This window comes from Mesocricetus auratus, unplaced genomic scaffold (genome assembly GCF_017639785.1).
Source record: "Mesocricetus auratus isolate SY011 unplaced genomic scaffold, BCM_Maur_2.0 Super-Scaffold_100004, whole genome shotgun sequence".
Classification (NCBI taxonomy): domain Eukaryota; kingdom Metazoa; phylum Chordata; class Mammalia; order Rodentia; family Cricetidae; genus Mesocricetus; species Mesocricetus auratus.
In genome coordinates, this window is record NW_024429189.1 from 86,952,904 (window position 1) to 86,969,853 (window position 16,950).

The window sequence follows — 16,950 nt, forward strand, 5'->3', positions numbered from 1 at the left end:
AGGGACTATATGTGCCCAGACATACAGAAAGAATACAACTCTTCCTCAATAGAATATTCATGAAAGGCTATTTAGTTACCAGATCCACAGAAATAACATCCATGATTTGATTACTAACCTCATCTGAATCCAGCAAGGCCGGAAGTGCTCTGCAGAGAAACATGACATTTAATAAGGCCACAAACTAGTTCATGAAGGACAACAGAATAATGAATGCAATTTAAAGTTTTTTCTACAACTAGCTAAAATTTTTATCTTATTATTAGCCCTTCAAGGGGACAAAGAAAAAGCAAATAAAAAAAAGAGTCAGAGTCATTCAAGTTCTATAGAAAGAATAAAGCATACTCTACAATGTGGCAGGATTAATGCCCCATTAACATCACATCTCTGGGAAGGCATTCAGATTTCAAAGGAACATCCTACAGATTTTAGACTGAACAGGTGTCATTTGGATGAGTAATTCTAGTATTTTTGTTTTTATGTTACTCCTAATCTTTTAAGCATTCCTTTATACATATTCTCATTAGACTTCTCTTCAGTTTGTCCACTGAAAATAATAATGAAGTAATCCCAGCACTGAAACAGGGTTTCTCTAGTAATGATCCAAACACTTACACATCAGTCACAGAAGAAGGAACATTCTCTTCTACCCACTTCAAATCGTCTTCCTGTTGGGAACATAAATACCAAGTGTTAATAAAACATACCAGTATGTCTCAAGAATAAATCCCAGTTCATAAGACCTTTATTCTTTTTAGCAGCTTTTTTCCCTCCTGTGTGCTGGAATTAAAAGGCATGAACCATCACTACCTAGCTATCAATCTTTTGTTATACATAGTACATGCACGTAACAAATGAGGCTGACAAAGAATTCTATTAAAATTTTCTTATGTACCTTTGATTAACCTATCCCTAGTATTCCAACCCCTATTATTCAACCTTCTTTCACTGTGAGTTCAACATTATTAGATTTCATAAATAAGAGATTATGCAGCACTTGTTTTTATGTGCCTTGTTTATTTAACAAAATGTCTTCTAGTTCACCAGTGTCACTGAAAATGTCAGGATTTCCTTCTATTTTAAAAATAAATTTGACACTTAAGGAGATGCTCAACATCCTTAGTCATCAGGGAAATGCAAATCAAAACAACTCTGAGATACCATCTTACACTGATCAGAATGGCTAAGATCAAAAACATTGATGACAGCTTATGCTGAAGAGAACATGGAGTAAGGGGGATGTATTGCCATTGCTGGTGGGAGTGCAAACTTGTACAGCTTCTGTGGAAATCAGTATGGTAATTTCTCAGAAAATTAGGAATCAACCTACCTCAAGACCCTGCAATACCACTTTGGGGCATATATCCAAAGGAGGCACACTCACACTCCAAGGATATTTGCTCAACTATGTTTATAGCAACATTAATCGCAACAGCCAGAACGTGGAAACAACCTAGATGTCCCTCAACTGAAGAATGAATAAAGAAATTGTGGTACATTTACACAATGGAGTATTACTCAGCTATAAGAAACATGACATCCTAAAATTCGCAGGCAAATAGACAGAACTAGAAAAAACATCCTGAGTGAGGTAATGCAGACCCAGAAAGGCAAATATAGTATGTACTCACTCATAAGTGCATAGTAGAAATAAAGCAAAATATACCCAGTCTACAATCCACAACCCCAGAGAAACTAGAACCCTCTTCCAGAAAAAGATGCAGAAATCCACAATTAACCATTGGGTGAGTTCCTGGAGTACAACTGAGGTGAAGGAGGAGTGATAATATGAATAAAGGAGTCAAGCCCATAATGGGGAAACCCACATAATCAGTTGGCCCGAGGTAGTGAGAGATCACTGACAAATGGGGAACCTGCATAAGACTTAACATAGGTGGCAATGATGAGGCTAAGGCAAAATATGAGGCCACTGGCAGTGGGTCCAAGATCTAACACTAATATACAAACTGACTTAGTGGAGCCCATTCTATATGGAGAGATACCTTGCTCAGCCTAGACACAGGGCTGTAGAGGGTGGGGAGGTGCCTTGGCCCTGCCTCAATGAGATAATGAGACAGACTTAGTAGACTTCCTAGAGGAGGCCTTACCTTCTCCTTGGGGCAGATGGGAGGTAAGGGGGGACAATGGGAGGAACTAGAGGAGAGGAGGGAGAAGGAACTGGGATTGGAATGTAAAAAGAAAATAAATTTAAAAAGAAAAGAATAGATGCTGACTTCATTAAGTCATCCATTGAGTGAAATTAAGTCATCCATTGAGTGAAACCTTTTTTTTTTTTTTTTTTTTTTTTTTTTGGTTTTCAAGACAGGGTTTCTCTGTGTAGCCTTTGCTGTCCTGGTCCTGGAAATTCACTTTGTAGACAAGGCTGGCCCTGAACTCAGAGATTTGCCTGCCTAACTACTACTCCCATATGTTGGGATTAAAGGCGTGCAGAAGCACCCCCAGGTCACTGAGTGAGACGGAAGAATCTTGTTACTGAGGCTGCCACAGAGAGCATGGGAAAGCAGCGCCCTTTCAACACTAACTTCTCATGACTGCAAGTCCAACAGCAGGGTTATGCGGCCACAGAATAAGCAGCTGCACTTGGATTTTCAGGGACTCTCTACACTAACCCATGCCAGCAGAGCACATACATGGTTCCTCTTCTCACCACGATTTCCATCTTTTACCTTTAGCATAACAACCATCCTAGCAGCTCCCTGTGGTTTTATTTTACATTTCCTGATTATCTGTGATGGGTATTTTAAAACACACGTTTGTAAAGCCTTTCTATTCAAGTCCTTTGCCCCCTTTTAATCAGCATGTTTTCCTGCCACGCACTTGTTTTGAGTCCCTTACACATAGATATTAGCCATATTTTCTCTCATTCCATTGCTGGCTATTTACTCTGTGAACTGTTTGCTCTGTCAACAATATAGCAGCTTTCTGATTTGATGCAATTCTACGTGATGACTGTTCTATTTTTGATTCTGTGGCCTAGTCTTCTTGATCCAAATTAAAACAAACAAACAAACAAACAAAAAAACAGAAAAAGAAAACCCATTATGCAGACCAATATGATGACATGTCTCTCCTCTCTTCTTTGAACTTTATAGTTTCAGGCCTTAAATTTAAGATCTTAATCACACATACACCCCCGAAACTCTACCCATTTATAGTGATAGGGATTAAACCTAGGACCTCATTCAGGTGGGGCTGGTACTCTACAACTGAACTATATCCCCAAGCCTTTAATTCATTTTGAAAAGACTTCCAGTTTCTCCAACACCATTTATTGAAAAAAGAAAAAGCATGTCCTTTTCCTATTATGTGTCCTTAGTGCCTCTGTCAAAATTCAAATGACCAGGAATGTATAAATTTAACCTCTAAACTCTCTACTACATTCCACTGGTTCCCTTCTCTATGCCAATACCATATTGTTTTGATTATGATGGTTCTGTAGGTTTGTTTTAGTTGTCTTGTGGATTATAACTGGGACTCACGCATGCTGAGCACACTCTAGCTCCTTGTGGAACATTTTGTGTAATGTTATATATGTATTCATGTACGTGCAGGTATGCATGACCATGTGTGCACTCAGGCTAGATATGGTAGTAAGAGAGAGGCAACTCCTATAAGTTGTTGTCTGACCTGTAGACAGGCATAACGTATACCTTACTTCATTCATACCCACACACACATACACACACACACACAAACAAAAATAGAAATAGAAATGTACTATGTACTAAAATATTCAAAAGCATAATAACAGCATAGTTACAAAAATTCATTAAGGCATACTCATAACGATCTTGGGTTCTACAGACCAGACAAGGATCACAAAGAAAGGAAAAAGTCACACTTACTGTTTTGTTTACTTTACTATTGCCATTTGGTTCCTGCTTGGTACTTCTCATTTTCATTCCTTCTGCAAAAGGGAAGGAAAAAACAACAAAAAAGCCCATAAATTCGTTAATTTTGTCATCACACTAGCCACCATAGCAAAAACCATACTCAAGAGATTTATTTTAAGCTCACTGATTGAATCATGAACAGATGTCCTCTATTCTAACATTTGTAATATAAGTGCAAAGCTAAATCTGTGTCTCACTTCTATAAGACATCTGGACATTCATGCAGAAGTTTACTCAGTTATCGTGGCGTCACTTAAAGCTTGGTTGTTCTCCCTTCACCCTAACATCACCAAACTGAAGAACTCACATAGATTTTTTTTTCCTTTTAAAATTATTTTCTCTGAAAAAAAAAAAAAAGAAATACTGAGTGCACAAATAAAACTCACCAAAGCTTTCCTTCAGCATCGGCTCCTTCTGCTCATCCTCTTCATCTTCCTCTGACAATGGTGAAAAGGCAAACCTAGCAGAGGGAACATGACAGGAACCTCTCTCTGAATATCACACAACTTAGATGGGAAGTGCAACTACACTATTTCTTCCTCTTCAGAAAGGTCTTAAATGCCTATATACATCATCAACTGAGCAGCAAGACGGTATGAGACACAGACTACCCATGACTTTAGACAAGTTAATTTCCTCATCTGTAAATGGAGACAATAGAGCAAGAGACAAAACAATAGCATTTGCTAAAACAAACAAACAAACAAAATGAGCTAGGTGAGGCAGCACAAACCTGTAATCCCAAAACTAGGGAGGTTGAGGCAGGACAGTTAAGAGTTCAAGGCCAGTCTAGTCTGGATGATATAGTGACACCCTGTCTCTTATTAAACAACAAAAACCTCCAATTCAAGACACAATTAAGTGTTTAAAACAATACCTGATATGTTTCAAAGACATATGTCAGGAAAATAATTCTAATTTAAAACTTCAGCCTTCAAGCTGAATAAAAAAATGAGGCCTAATTTTAGGTGCCTGGGTAATTTAAAATCTCATTCTCTACATAGAAAGCTACTAACTGAGCACACCTCAGATGCCTTTGCCTCAGTATTCCGTTGGCAATGAGACTTGGTGATCCCTAGAAGGCTTTAGCTTTGACCTCACTCTGTACTTCCCATTTTATTATTGTTGCCTACACTTTCATTTTGCTTTGTTTTGAAATCACATGAGGAAAAAAAAAACTATTAGTAGGATAGGAACAGAGAATGTCCATCATTTATTAACTTAACTGGTAAAGATCACAGTTAATGTTTGAAAAGCATATGAAATGAGAGTAAGACAGAGAACCCCATCTCACAACCTCAACTCAATGTAGTAACAAGCCTTACAAGCTCACATAACAATACAAGAATGAGAAGTAATGCAGAGGTTATTGCCAAAGAAGACTACCTAAGGCTCTAGGTCCAATCACTAGTACCACTACCCCAAAAGGATAGAAACTACCTTAAATTTAGCATGACCATAGTTTAATACAAGAAACCATGGGATTTAATTATAACACAGATTTTGATAACAAATGTGTTGAGAAGGTGAGTTAAGAATCCTCAAGCTGTAACAATTATGGCAATGGGCTGCCTAAGGAGAAAATGGATTTATTAGTAGTCACCTCATTTTTATGCTAGTCTATCTATATAAATATCTTTTAAGTATCAAGACTGGTAGATCAAAGATTAAGTGAAGAGTTACAACAGAGAAAACACGAAAATGTTATGTAATACTTTTCTTCATTCGTGTGTGTGTGTGTGTGTGTGTGTGTGTGTGTGTGTGTGTGTGTGTGTGTGTGAAGTATAGTATGTACATGGAGGTCAGATGACAACTTGCAGGGTTAGTTCTTTCCTTTTACCAGGGAATTGAACTTAGGTCATCAGACAAGGTGGTAACAGGTGTCTTTACCAGGTGAGCCATCCTGATGGCCTTGTAATAGTTTGAGAAGACATATTAGTCTTTTATTTAAAGCTATCCCAACCACAAACTGGCTCCCTTACATATTAGTTATATTCATGGTGCTTCTGTGTCTGTCACATAAATGTTGCAGAATCTGTATAGTGAAGAGTCAATCTTACTCAAAGAAAGGTCTGATTTTTGTCTTTGCACACTGGGAGGGGATCTCCATGCCTAAAAAAGAGCCCGTTTTTTTGTTTTTTCTGTTTGTTTGTTTGGTTGGTTGGTTGGTTTTCTTCATTTTTTTCGAGACACGGTTTCTCTGAGTAACCCTGACTGTCCTGGAATTTGCTCTGTAGACCTCAAACTTAGAGATCCCCCTATCTCTGGCCCCCAAGTACTGGGATAAAAGATGTGTGCCGCCACCGCCGCCACCACCACCACCACCACCCAGTCAGAAGGTCCTTGCTTGATGGGAATATTTTTGTTTCCCTTAGGCTCTAATAGTGTGGTCTGTAAAAGGGGCTACAGGCCATATCTTATTAAATCTAATATCCAGGAAATGGAGACTAAAAGTATTAGCTTGACCACCAGGAAGGGTTATAAATGTAAGGTCAGCCATACAGCTACATGTAATTGAGCCCCAACAAAAATTCTGTGTGTCTAAGGTTCAGTTGGGTTTGCCAGGCTGACAATACTCTGTTGTCTTATTTGGCCAAGAGAAAGTAGCACTGCCTGTGACACTGCAGCCAGTCAGTCAGAAACTTTGGTTTGGTCCCTCCAGACTCAGCACTCTGTCTCTCTTCTCTTGGCTTATGATAGCTTCTATTCTTTCTCGGAAAGAAACAGAGGCCATAAGCCTAACACTTGCAGTGATCTCTGTGTGCCTATCTAGTGAAATACCAAACCTGTGAGAGGTGGCAGGAAGTTTATAATTAGCAGGAGACTGGGCTGTCTTGTCAGGGTTCATCTCCCAGTCTTTGTATCTTTACTAACTCTGGTTAGCAATAGTTCTTTGCTATCGCAGGATCACATTTGGGGGTTTGTTTGAGGGTACAGGAGGATAAGGCAGACATTAACTAATAAATGAATAAACTATATATGATTTAGAAAACTGTTAAGAAAGGAGGGCTGAGGAAAGTGTAGTGTTAAGTTTCAAGGACTGAAACAATGTATCCTGCCTGTAGGGTAAGCCTTAAACAGGAAGGCAACTAACTCAAAATAGCTTCTAGAAGTTCCTGAAAACAGGATTCACTTAGCCCCTCCCTACCATAATAAGCCATAAAAGCTGAGAGGCCCTCTCAGAGGACTACAAAATAAGACTCGCAAACTAGCCAAGCTTCAAAGACTATGATACCAGACCAGCTGTCTGGAAAAAGCAGATGCCAGCCAAGCTGCTGAAAGAGGTTTACATCAACTGAGGCACCTAGAAAGGATACTTTCCTGTAGGCTGGGAAGTATCCTCCAGATTCCCAGTTTTGTGAGCTGTCACATGTGCTGGGGTGGACTTTGGTGATACACCTGTCTTTGAGTTATTTTTGCTCCTGTAAGTAAGCCCTCACCTATATTCCTGTAAGTAACCCTATTGGTTCACCAAACTGGACTTTGATGGTATCCATACTTTGGTCTGTTGCTCCCTACCCAGGGCAAATGGACATGTATGCTGTGCTTTACCAGGAAAAGTTTTGTCACACAACAGGGTATGAGAACAGTACAAGGAGATACTAGAGTACATCATCAATATACAGGCTATCTCCTTATCCTCCTCTTATATAGCACTGTTAACACAACTAAGCCATGAACATGAAGTCACAGGGAATGCAGGCAGTGTTTGGAAAAGAAAGCAAGACAGTAATGCAAAAAACATTTTGTTTTGGTTTTTTGAGACAGGGTTTCTCTGTGTAGCCATGGCTGTCCTGAACTCCCTTTGTAGACCAGGCTAACCTCAAACTCACAGAGATTCTTCTGCCTCTGCTTCCCCAGTGCTGGGATTAAAGGCATGCATACCATGGCTGGCTAAAACAAAAAACTTTTAAAGACTGAGGAAAGGAAACATTTAAAAATGCATTACAGTACACTCTTCCCTACCAGTACGGTTTCAGCTCTCTTTTATATTCTTTCACAGCCATAAGTTGTGTGTTTGATTAGTAAGTGCTTACCCTTTCCCTTTTGGGCTATGTGGCTTAATGTAATCTCTGAGAGGAAAAAAAGAACTAGAACAAAGGTATGGACACTGATATCAGGACTTGCCTGCACTGAACAAGTAACTATAACCTTAAGCCCCAGAACCAGTAACATAGACTTTCAATTCACCTATCATCATAGCAAGTAAGTTAGGTGGAGCCTACAGAATTGTTTTTCTTTCTGACACCAGAAATAGAGAAATTCTCAATTATTTTCTCCCATATTTGCCTAAACCAAATTATTTATAGTGTAAGATGCTGTCAGAGTTGAAACATGTTTGGCTAGAATGTCCAGCTTACTCCTGCTTGATCCAGAAAGCCCCATTCTTCTCTCTCTAAACCCCACCCTCTCAGATAATCTCCAAGAAAGAAAAGGTACCAAAAAGCCCCAGCTCTGCATTCTTGGCAACTACAGTAGCTCCTCCTCTGAAGTTGTCAGACACCCCAGTCCCCACCTAAAGTGTTCAGTTTTTGACCACACGGGCATAAATCCAGCTTACACCCCTCTCCGATAGGGTATATAAACTCCCTGCTTTAGTTCAAGCGTGTGACTTCTCCTGCCTCAGTCTCGGGCTAGAGAACTCACCCAGGACTTGCTTTGCTCAGATAAACTGTTGTTTTACTTTTTCTATTTGGCTTGATCTGGCTTACTGCATTGGTGGAGAAACTTATTATCAGGGCACAGAAAACCTATTATATTGGTGCCAAAACCTGGGAGGAGTTCAGCCTTCCTGCTGGGTGGACCTGATCCTCCAGCCATGTGTGGGGACACTCCTTTCCTGTTATATTCCTCTCTGCCAGATGTGATCGACTTTCAACTTGGGGTAAGTCACTCAATTCCCAGCCACCACCTACAGAGGTACCAGGTACCTTTATCTGGGTCCAGGACCCCCATCCCCAACACACATACCCAGGATCCCACGCCAAGCTGTGGTTGAGTCAGGGCAAGCCCAATCCATTTCCGGAGCAAAGACAGTCTTTGCCCCAGGGGACCACTGTGTTAGGGGACGTTCTTCCCAAAGGCTACCTCCACCCCACAAGGCTTGATTCCAGACTATTGCGGAAGACGCTTCCACCTTAGTCTTTGGTCTCTGGCACAGGCTTGGAAATGGGCAACACTGGGACTAAACCCGAACTCAGTCACCCCTGGGGTGCCTGCTGTAAAATTTATCCAAATTGGGGTTTTCTCATACCATGTGCCCAAAACAAATGACTTGAGCTCCCTTAACCAGGGTTTTGTGCTTTGCACTCCTGCCGCACCCTCTGTGGCCAGTGCTCAACAGCCCAGGTTTTGTTGGCCAGGGTTGTGGCAATGCCTTTTCACCCGGACTGACGCTAAGCCTTCTGCCCTGACTGAGCTGCCCGAGTCACTGGCACTGCCCCCCATTCCTCTTGGCTCTCTTGGCTCTTCCCAATCTCTATCTGCCAGTCTCTCTCATGTCTCCACTCTAACACAGACTTTCCCTCTTTCACTTTCCCTGTCCGCCCAATAAACCTCTTGCACTAACTCTGCTGCACGTGTTATGTTCTCTTAGTGGCATATCTTGGCAGGGCTCACCAAAAGGTGCCCACTTCACCTTTTTAAAATCTTCTCATTGTTGCCAAAGACTCACGAGGCCCTCCCGACATTTAGTCTGGTCATGCTGGGATTCTACCCACCCACTCCACCTGCAACAGATCCTATGTCCCTGCTTGTTTCTGTCTGCTCTCCCGCCCCAAACTGCGTAAGTTTCCCGTCCTTATGCTTGCTACAACATGGGAGTCAGAGCCGGAGAGGCCAGCTGCTTTGTACCCAGCACATGCCTGTTCTCCCTACGGTGTCAACTGATCCTCAGCTTATAAGACATACAAATTAATCATATTCCTTGATATATTCTGATTTAACTTCTCAGATATTTTCAAAGTTAAGTCTAAAACAAGTAACTAGAAACAAGCAACATTTGTCTAGTTTAGATATACCTAACAGATAATGGTCCTCTAACACTTCAAGATCTAAAAATATGGCATTTAAAATGTTTAATAAAAAGCTTTTTATGATAGAGACATGCCAGTTCATAGCAGTACCCCTATCTCCTCCAAAGAAGATGGATGGACACAGAAGAACTTTCACCTGGAGTTTGCTTTTAAATGAAGCAAATCCAGTCAGGAAGTGGAAAAAACTGCCTTTTACCTCAACAAGTGGCAAAACCCTGTCCAGACTATGGAGGAGCAGGACCCTGCCTAGACAAGGTAGGCCGGTTCCCCCAAGTTAATCCTCTGCAGGAAATCAGTGTGACCTTCTGGGCCTGGCAGCTGAAGACTGATGCTGCCCTGAGACCCCTGTCCCCAACAACCACAAAGGAACCCGCCGTAAGTCCCTGTCATTTTCAATAGATTTGGGAAGCTGCTTCATTCGCTTCTTCTAACTCAGGTAAAATTTATCCTTCTCAGACCTGATGGTGTCTGATGACTAAGGTACTGACAGCGTCACCAGTCCTATCCCCACCTTCCAGGCTACAACTCCCTTGGTAGTTCATTAGTCAAGTGTCTTATTAAAAACCACAGACAGGTCTGCCTTGTTCGCAGGCTTCATAGTAAAGGGTAAACATGTTTTAGATGTAACTTTGCACTAAAAGGAACACAGAAAGTGACTTAAGGTGTATAAAGATGTTTGAACTTCTGCCCCTTGCTATACTATTGTGACACTGGAATTTCAGAGGTTCAGAGTTTTAGCACTGAAAAATGGAGTTCTGATAGAGCACTGACTACTTACTATTCAGTCACAAGCTCAAGATTTTAAATTTCCTTTGGTTGTCTTCTAAGTATAGACTTAAGGGTGCGTTTCATCAGGCTAAAACTGACACCAGGGCATAAATCTGTTCTAGGTACTTTACAGACACCTGCATGTTCCTGGGAAAGAGTTCTAAGACTATCTCAATGAATCTGGCCCAGGGGAAACTAATATCGAGCTACTCCACAAACTGTCTGAAGAACTTTGCCTATATAACTAGGGCACATCTCTGTTTCATGCTTTCTGGCAGTCTTCACTCTTTCCAAGGTTACCCCCATTCATAGGGCTGGTGGTAATTTATTTTTTCTCCTAGCAACTTGCCTTCTCTGCTTCCTGCCAGAACGGGCTCATGAGGTCTTCAGTGTAGCAGTTGCCCGAAATGATTCTTCACCCATACCCCCTCACTGAGCAGGAGACCACTGACTCCCCTTCCCCACATCATCCCAGGCCAACAGGAAGTAACCAGATTTGAACTGGTACCCATATACTCAAAAAGGTCTGGATGTTTGGCTGGAACCTCTATCTCACTTGATCCAGAAAGCCTCATTCCTCTCTTTCCAAAAAAGTAAAGGCACCAAAAGGCCCAGCTCTGCTTTCTTGCCAGCTAAAGCAGCTCCCCCCTGAAGCTGCCAGTCCCCCACATAGTGTTCAGCCTTTGACCATACTTTGGCACAAACCCTGCTTGTGGCAGACATGTAATCATCCCTCACCTACGGAGTATATAAACTTCTGCTTTAGTTCGGGTATGTGACTTCTCCTGCCTCAATCTCTGAGGCTGGAGAACTCACCTAGAGTTGCTTTGCTCAAATAAACCTGTTCTTTTGCTTTTTCAATTCAGTTTACTGTGTTGGCAGAGATTAAAACAGACCTAAGGCCAGGCGGTGGTGGCGCACGCCTTTAATCCCAACACTTGGGAGGCAGAGGCAGGCGGATCTCTGTGAGTTCGAGGCCGGGCTGGACCGACAGCCTCCAAAACAATACAGAGAAACCCTGTCTCGTAAAAACAAAAGACCTAAGGAACTCAGTTTTATTCCCTTTCATTACAAAAAAAAGGAAACAAAGAGCTGAGGAAGTAAAAGAGACAGCATGTAGGAGCCCCAAAACAAGTTAATGGAAGAGCTGAAGAAGCTCTTCTACCCAGTATCCACTATGCAACACAGACCTGACACTGTCCCCTAATACACCACCCTATTTGACAGCGTGGGTCCAGTACCTCTGGTTATTTGCTGATGGTCTCCAGAGAATCATGATGACAAAAAGGATCATGGAAAACAGTAACCGCCAAATGGCATCGTCTACCCACAGCTCACGCCAGTCCTGCAATAAGGGGGAAATGCACAGCACTTTATGAATATCATCACTGTTCACACTATATTTATTAGAAGCTACTGCCCTAGGCACCTGGCAAGTGCTGGGGCTATAAGCTTGGCAAGAAAGTAGCTACTTCCTTTGTTGTGCTTATTGTTGCTGGGGCAAAGGCACCATCATTACACAGAGCACCCCTCAAACAAAGTGTCACAGCTCATGGAATCCTCAAGGAAAGTAACATTTGGTTGCCAATTTTTAAATTGTATTTATTTATCGTTTTTTACTAGGCTGGCCTCAAACTCACAGAGATCTGCCTATCTCTGCCTCCCAAGTGATGGGATTAAAGGCGTGTGCTACTACACCTGCTTACATTTCTTTTTCTTTTTTTGGTCATTTAAGATAGGGTTTCTCTGTATAACAGCCCAGGCTTTATGGTCCAGGCTGGTCTTGAATTCACAGAAATCTGCCTGCTTCTGCTTTGAATGCTGGGACTAAAAAGGCATGTGCTACCATGCCCGGCTCTAGGTTTAGATTTCTAATCCTGGTGGATTAAAATTGTGTGCCATCATGTTGGGTGTAAAAAGGCCCGGATGCAAGCCCTAGTGGAACTTTCTGAGTCTGGCTAGAGTTTGGTGACATGTTTTTGGCTTATCACTTCAGCATAGGAGTGACTCAGCAAAACTGTCTCTGTCCAGCTACTGCTAACATGCTGAAATATATTATTGGTCCTTACACCTCACCTCATCCTAGGTTCCCACCTACTTACTCAACCCTATATAAGTACCTGCCTGATGAAATAAAGAGATATCCTGCTTGTCAAGTCTCCCAACTCAGTGTGGTTCTCTCGGGTAACTGAGGGTGGGGGAGGGTGGGTCTGGGTCATCAACACTCTCCATCCCGCTCAGCCCCAGGAGAGACCAACTGGACAGCCCTTCCCCAGCCCTACCTGCCGGAGGACCCAGCACCATCATGCCTGGCCCTATTGCTAGTTGTAATCTGTCAATTTTCAGTAAGTTCAAAAGAGAGCTCTGTCTATCGCCACAGGACATGGCTTCTACCCATGATGTTCAGCACTTCTTGAGATTTTGAGTTAAGGAAAGCTTGCAATATGACTGGCTGTGGTTACCATCCACAAAATTATTTTCTATGACAAGTATGATCATATAAAACATACCAAGACTGGCTGGGTGAATGGTTTAGTGCCAAAGCTCCTGCCTAGTATGCACAAGGGCCTGGGTTCAATCCCTAGGACCAATAAATTAAATACAAGCACACCACACAACATGGCAGCACTGAATACTTAGTGGTAGAGACTTAGCCTTAAATTCTTATACTGTCTAAGAATCTTAGACCATAATCAACATTATCACACTCCTAACAACCACAGTGTTTATAACTTACCGACTGGCAAGTCACTATTCTAAACTTCATGGTTGTCCAGATGATGAACACGATAGACGCTAGCATGAAATGGAAAACCTGGTTAGATCATGAATGGCTGTTTATATCTCCAGTTATATTAGATGATCTTAAAAAAGTACAATTCCATATTCCTGATCCCAAAACATTAATGTCACTTAGTTATTTTCAAAATAAATTTGTTAAACACCTACCACAAGCAAGGCCCATAATACATATGATTGCCAACATTTTCTGTAAAGTACAGTTCTGCAATAATTTTGTCTTTACCATCTGGCTACTTCAGTAACCCCCAGAACTAGAACTGAAGCTAATGGAATACATGCTAACTTTATTAGCATTATGAGAATAATTTTTTCCTTCTCCAACATATTTTTTTGATTTAATAAAGTTTTATTTTTCCAAAAGTACAGCTGATTGAACCTGTTTATGCATCTTCACCAGCAGCTGGGGCATTTCCACCCTTTGTGTTTCTGGTGTAAATTACTTGGGCTCTGTGCTTTGAAACCAGCTTGATAAGTTTACTTCTTTACTATGTAACTTCTAAAGGGCTGCCCTGGCCAAGGAACCTCAAATCTTCAGTCTCTCAGAGACCACAGCTGGAGTAATAAGCTTATAACTGGGCACTTCCTTACAGAGTTTGTCACATGTAACTTTGTCAAACAGGACTAGATTGTTGAGCTTGTCCCCAACTCTGCCTGTGGACCACTGCTTTTTGGCCTTGCCACCAGACTTATTTCCTAGGTCTTTGTCTTTCTTGGCCAACTTTCTGGCATGTTTATTCTTCTTGTCATCCTTAGGTGGCATGATAAAGCTCAGAGAGTGGCGAAAACTACTCCTCCAACTTATTTTTTGAGGAAGTATCTCTCACTCAAACTATAGCACACTGACTGGCTAGACTCGAAGTTCACCAATTTGGGAAGACTACCTGGCCAGCGAACTCCAGGGATTTTCCTGTTTAAACTTCCTAGCATTAGGATCACCCTAGCAAGCCACCATGAGTGCTGGGGATCAGAACTGAGGATTTCATGCTATTGAACCACCTCCCTAAACCCACACCTGGCTTTTTCACATGAGAATCAGGGATCTGAACTGTTGTCCTTACACTTACATAGCAAGCATTTGGCTGAGCCATCTCCCCTACTCTTAACCTTTTTAAAAAATATCATAAATCTTTTAGAGAATTTGATTAGAATTATGACTGCTTTCCTTAAATGAAAAACAAAACTTTCCATAACAACCAATGGCCCTCTCAGGCCAAGAATTTCTGTTGTGGGGGCTGGAGATATGGCTTAGCAGTTAAAGAGCACTGGTTGCTTTTCCAGAGGACCCACATTCAGTTACCAGCACCCATATAATGGCTCACAAACTGTCCATAACTCCAGTTCCAGGGGATCAGACACCACCTTCGGGCTCTACAGCAGGCACAGGTGTGGTGCATAGATACATTCAGGAAAAACATTGCTGAACTAAAAAATAGTAATAAAATAAAAATAAACAAAATTCATGTTCTAAAGGAAATCACAGGATCATGATGCAACATTTAAAAAATTCCAAACTTACCTGCCACTGCTAAGATAAGCGTATTGGTGAAATGTCGGTACAAAGAGAGCTTTACAATGTTCCTCCGAAGTTTTAATAGCTTCATTGTTTGAGTCAGGCTAATGAATATGTGTTTGCAAGTCAAGGAATTAAACATTCAAAGAGGTAAATAAGTCAGTTCTTAGGTTTTAGGATCTAAGGCCATACTTGTGAAGTTACAGATTTCAGTTATCTTACAGCTCTTGTTTTCACTTATCCTCACAAACACTCTAACCTCACCAAGATTAATGAGAAAATTATCTTTTCAATAAAACAAGAAAAACTACAGAATGAGGGTGAGAATGATAAAATAAGAGGAAAAATACAGAGAAACAAAAGAAAGGTATAGATTCACTAGAAAATTAAAAAACAAACAGGCAAATGAAAGTGAGAAAGTGACATGCAAGGGACGGTGTAACTCCAGCCCGATTTAAGGTGGAGGATTCTACCTGGCCAGCTAATCCACTACAAGATCACAATAACACTTGTGCCTACAGCTTTCCAGAGTTCTATACTCAGGCCCCAAGTAGCGCCATCAGGTGCCCACACAGTGAATTTACTAAAAGAACTAACAATTCTCTGAGATCCCAGGCTACCAAAGTAGTGAGGCTTCATTTTAAGAACATCATTCCCAAATAAGAGTTCTCATGGAGGAACAAAAGGGAACTATGACTACTACAGATGATGCCTGTTCTCATGCTCAACTATCAGAGGAGCAGATATATATGAAGGAGCTGGGGGTAATGAGATGGCTCACCATCCAGCAATCAAGCCTGGCAACCTGAGCCCCAGCTCCAGAACCTACATAAAGGCAGTAGAAAGAATTCTCTAGGAATGTGTCCTCTGACCTTCAAACACTATGCCATGCACTCCCCAACAGACAGAAATTTAAATATAAAAGTATAAGGAGCCTGGGGAGAGGGCTCAGCAGTTAAGAGTACATACTGCTCTTGCAGACACCAGAGTTAGGGTCCCAGCACCCACCATCAGATAGTTCACAACTCCAATTGGAGGGGACCCAGCAGCCCCTTTCTGGCCTCTGCAGGCAATGTACTCATATGCACAATGTATACATATAATAATTAAAAATTACATCTTAAAAAAGAAAAAAGAAATAGGAAAACTTAAGGGAATAGAGCTTTCCATGCCTTATCAGAGCTCTCACGGATACCTAAGCCCACTTTACCCTTCACTGTCCCAGTACTCATGGATCACACTACTTGGCAGAACCCAGGTGTCTGAACCCAGACACCTGAATTACAGTCTTTTTTTTAAAAGTTATATAGCAATATACTCAAATTCAAAAATGTATAATTTTGTTCATATTATGCTTTTTACAACCATCACAATCTATCAGGACAAAAATGCTGCACAATCACACATACACTCATATACATAAAGACAAACCAAATTTAAATAGCCTTATAAGATAAATTCCAAAACTTGAGCCCAAGAGGTCAAGTTCCTACTAAACAAGTGTTTAAGGAACAGGAATTGAAACTTGTTTATCTGCTGTCATTTTTGTGAGTGAATCAATATTTGCTCTGATGGGTGAGGCAACTTCTGAGTAAAAGAACAAACTTAACCTCTCAAGGGCTGAAACCGACTAATCCTACTTAAGAGATCTAGGAGGATCCAACCCCTTAACACATTTTAGGGATCAAATTCTTTTCACAGGCATCAAAGAATTTCATAGTTGGTAAAGACTAAAAGAAAAAGCAGGACCAGAACAGCCAATGATTCTAATACAAAGAGAGATGAGCAAACAATAAATCCAAAATCAAGGTGAGATGTCCATTTTAAAAAGAAAAAGCAACAAAACGAAACAAACAAAAAGCTAGGTGGTGATGGCACACGCCTTTGATCCCAGCACTTTTAAGGCAAGGCAGATGGATTT

General features: G+C 41.2%; 1 protein-coding gene and 1 pseudogene across 2 annotated transcripts in view; both read right to left on the minus strand.

The window, feature by feature from the left end:
• Positions 1-16,950, minus strand: part of Tmem87a (transmembrane protein 87A) — a 49,527-nt gene that overhangs the window by 1,528 nt on the left and 31,049 nt on the right. For both annotated transcript variants that reach the window (XM_040746099.1, XM_040746098.1), the window contains exons 13-19: positions 15,036-15,144; positions 13,455-13,513; positions 11,959-12,062; positions 4,301-4,374; positions 3,867-3,928; positions 616-668; positions 119-149 (exon numbers count right to left, since the gene is read on the minus strand). In XM_040746099.1, the coding sequence (XP_040602033.1) occupies positions 119-149; positions 616-668; positions 3,867-3,928; positions 4,301-4,374; positions 11,959-12,062; positions 13,455-13,513; positions 15,036-15,144 (492 nt within the window). The remainder of the gene's footprint in view (positions 1-118; positions 150-615; positions 669-3,866; positions 3,929-4,300; positions 4,375-11,958; positions 12,063-13,454; positions 13,514-15,035; positions 15,145-16,950) is intronic.
• Positions 13,845-15,029, minus strand: LOC106022048 (annotated as a pseudogene).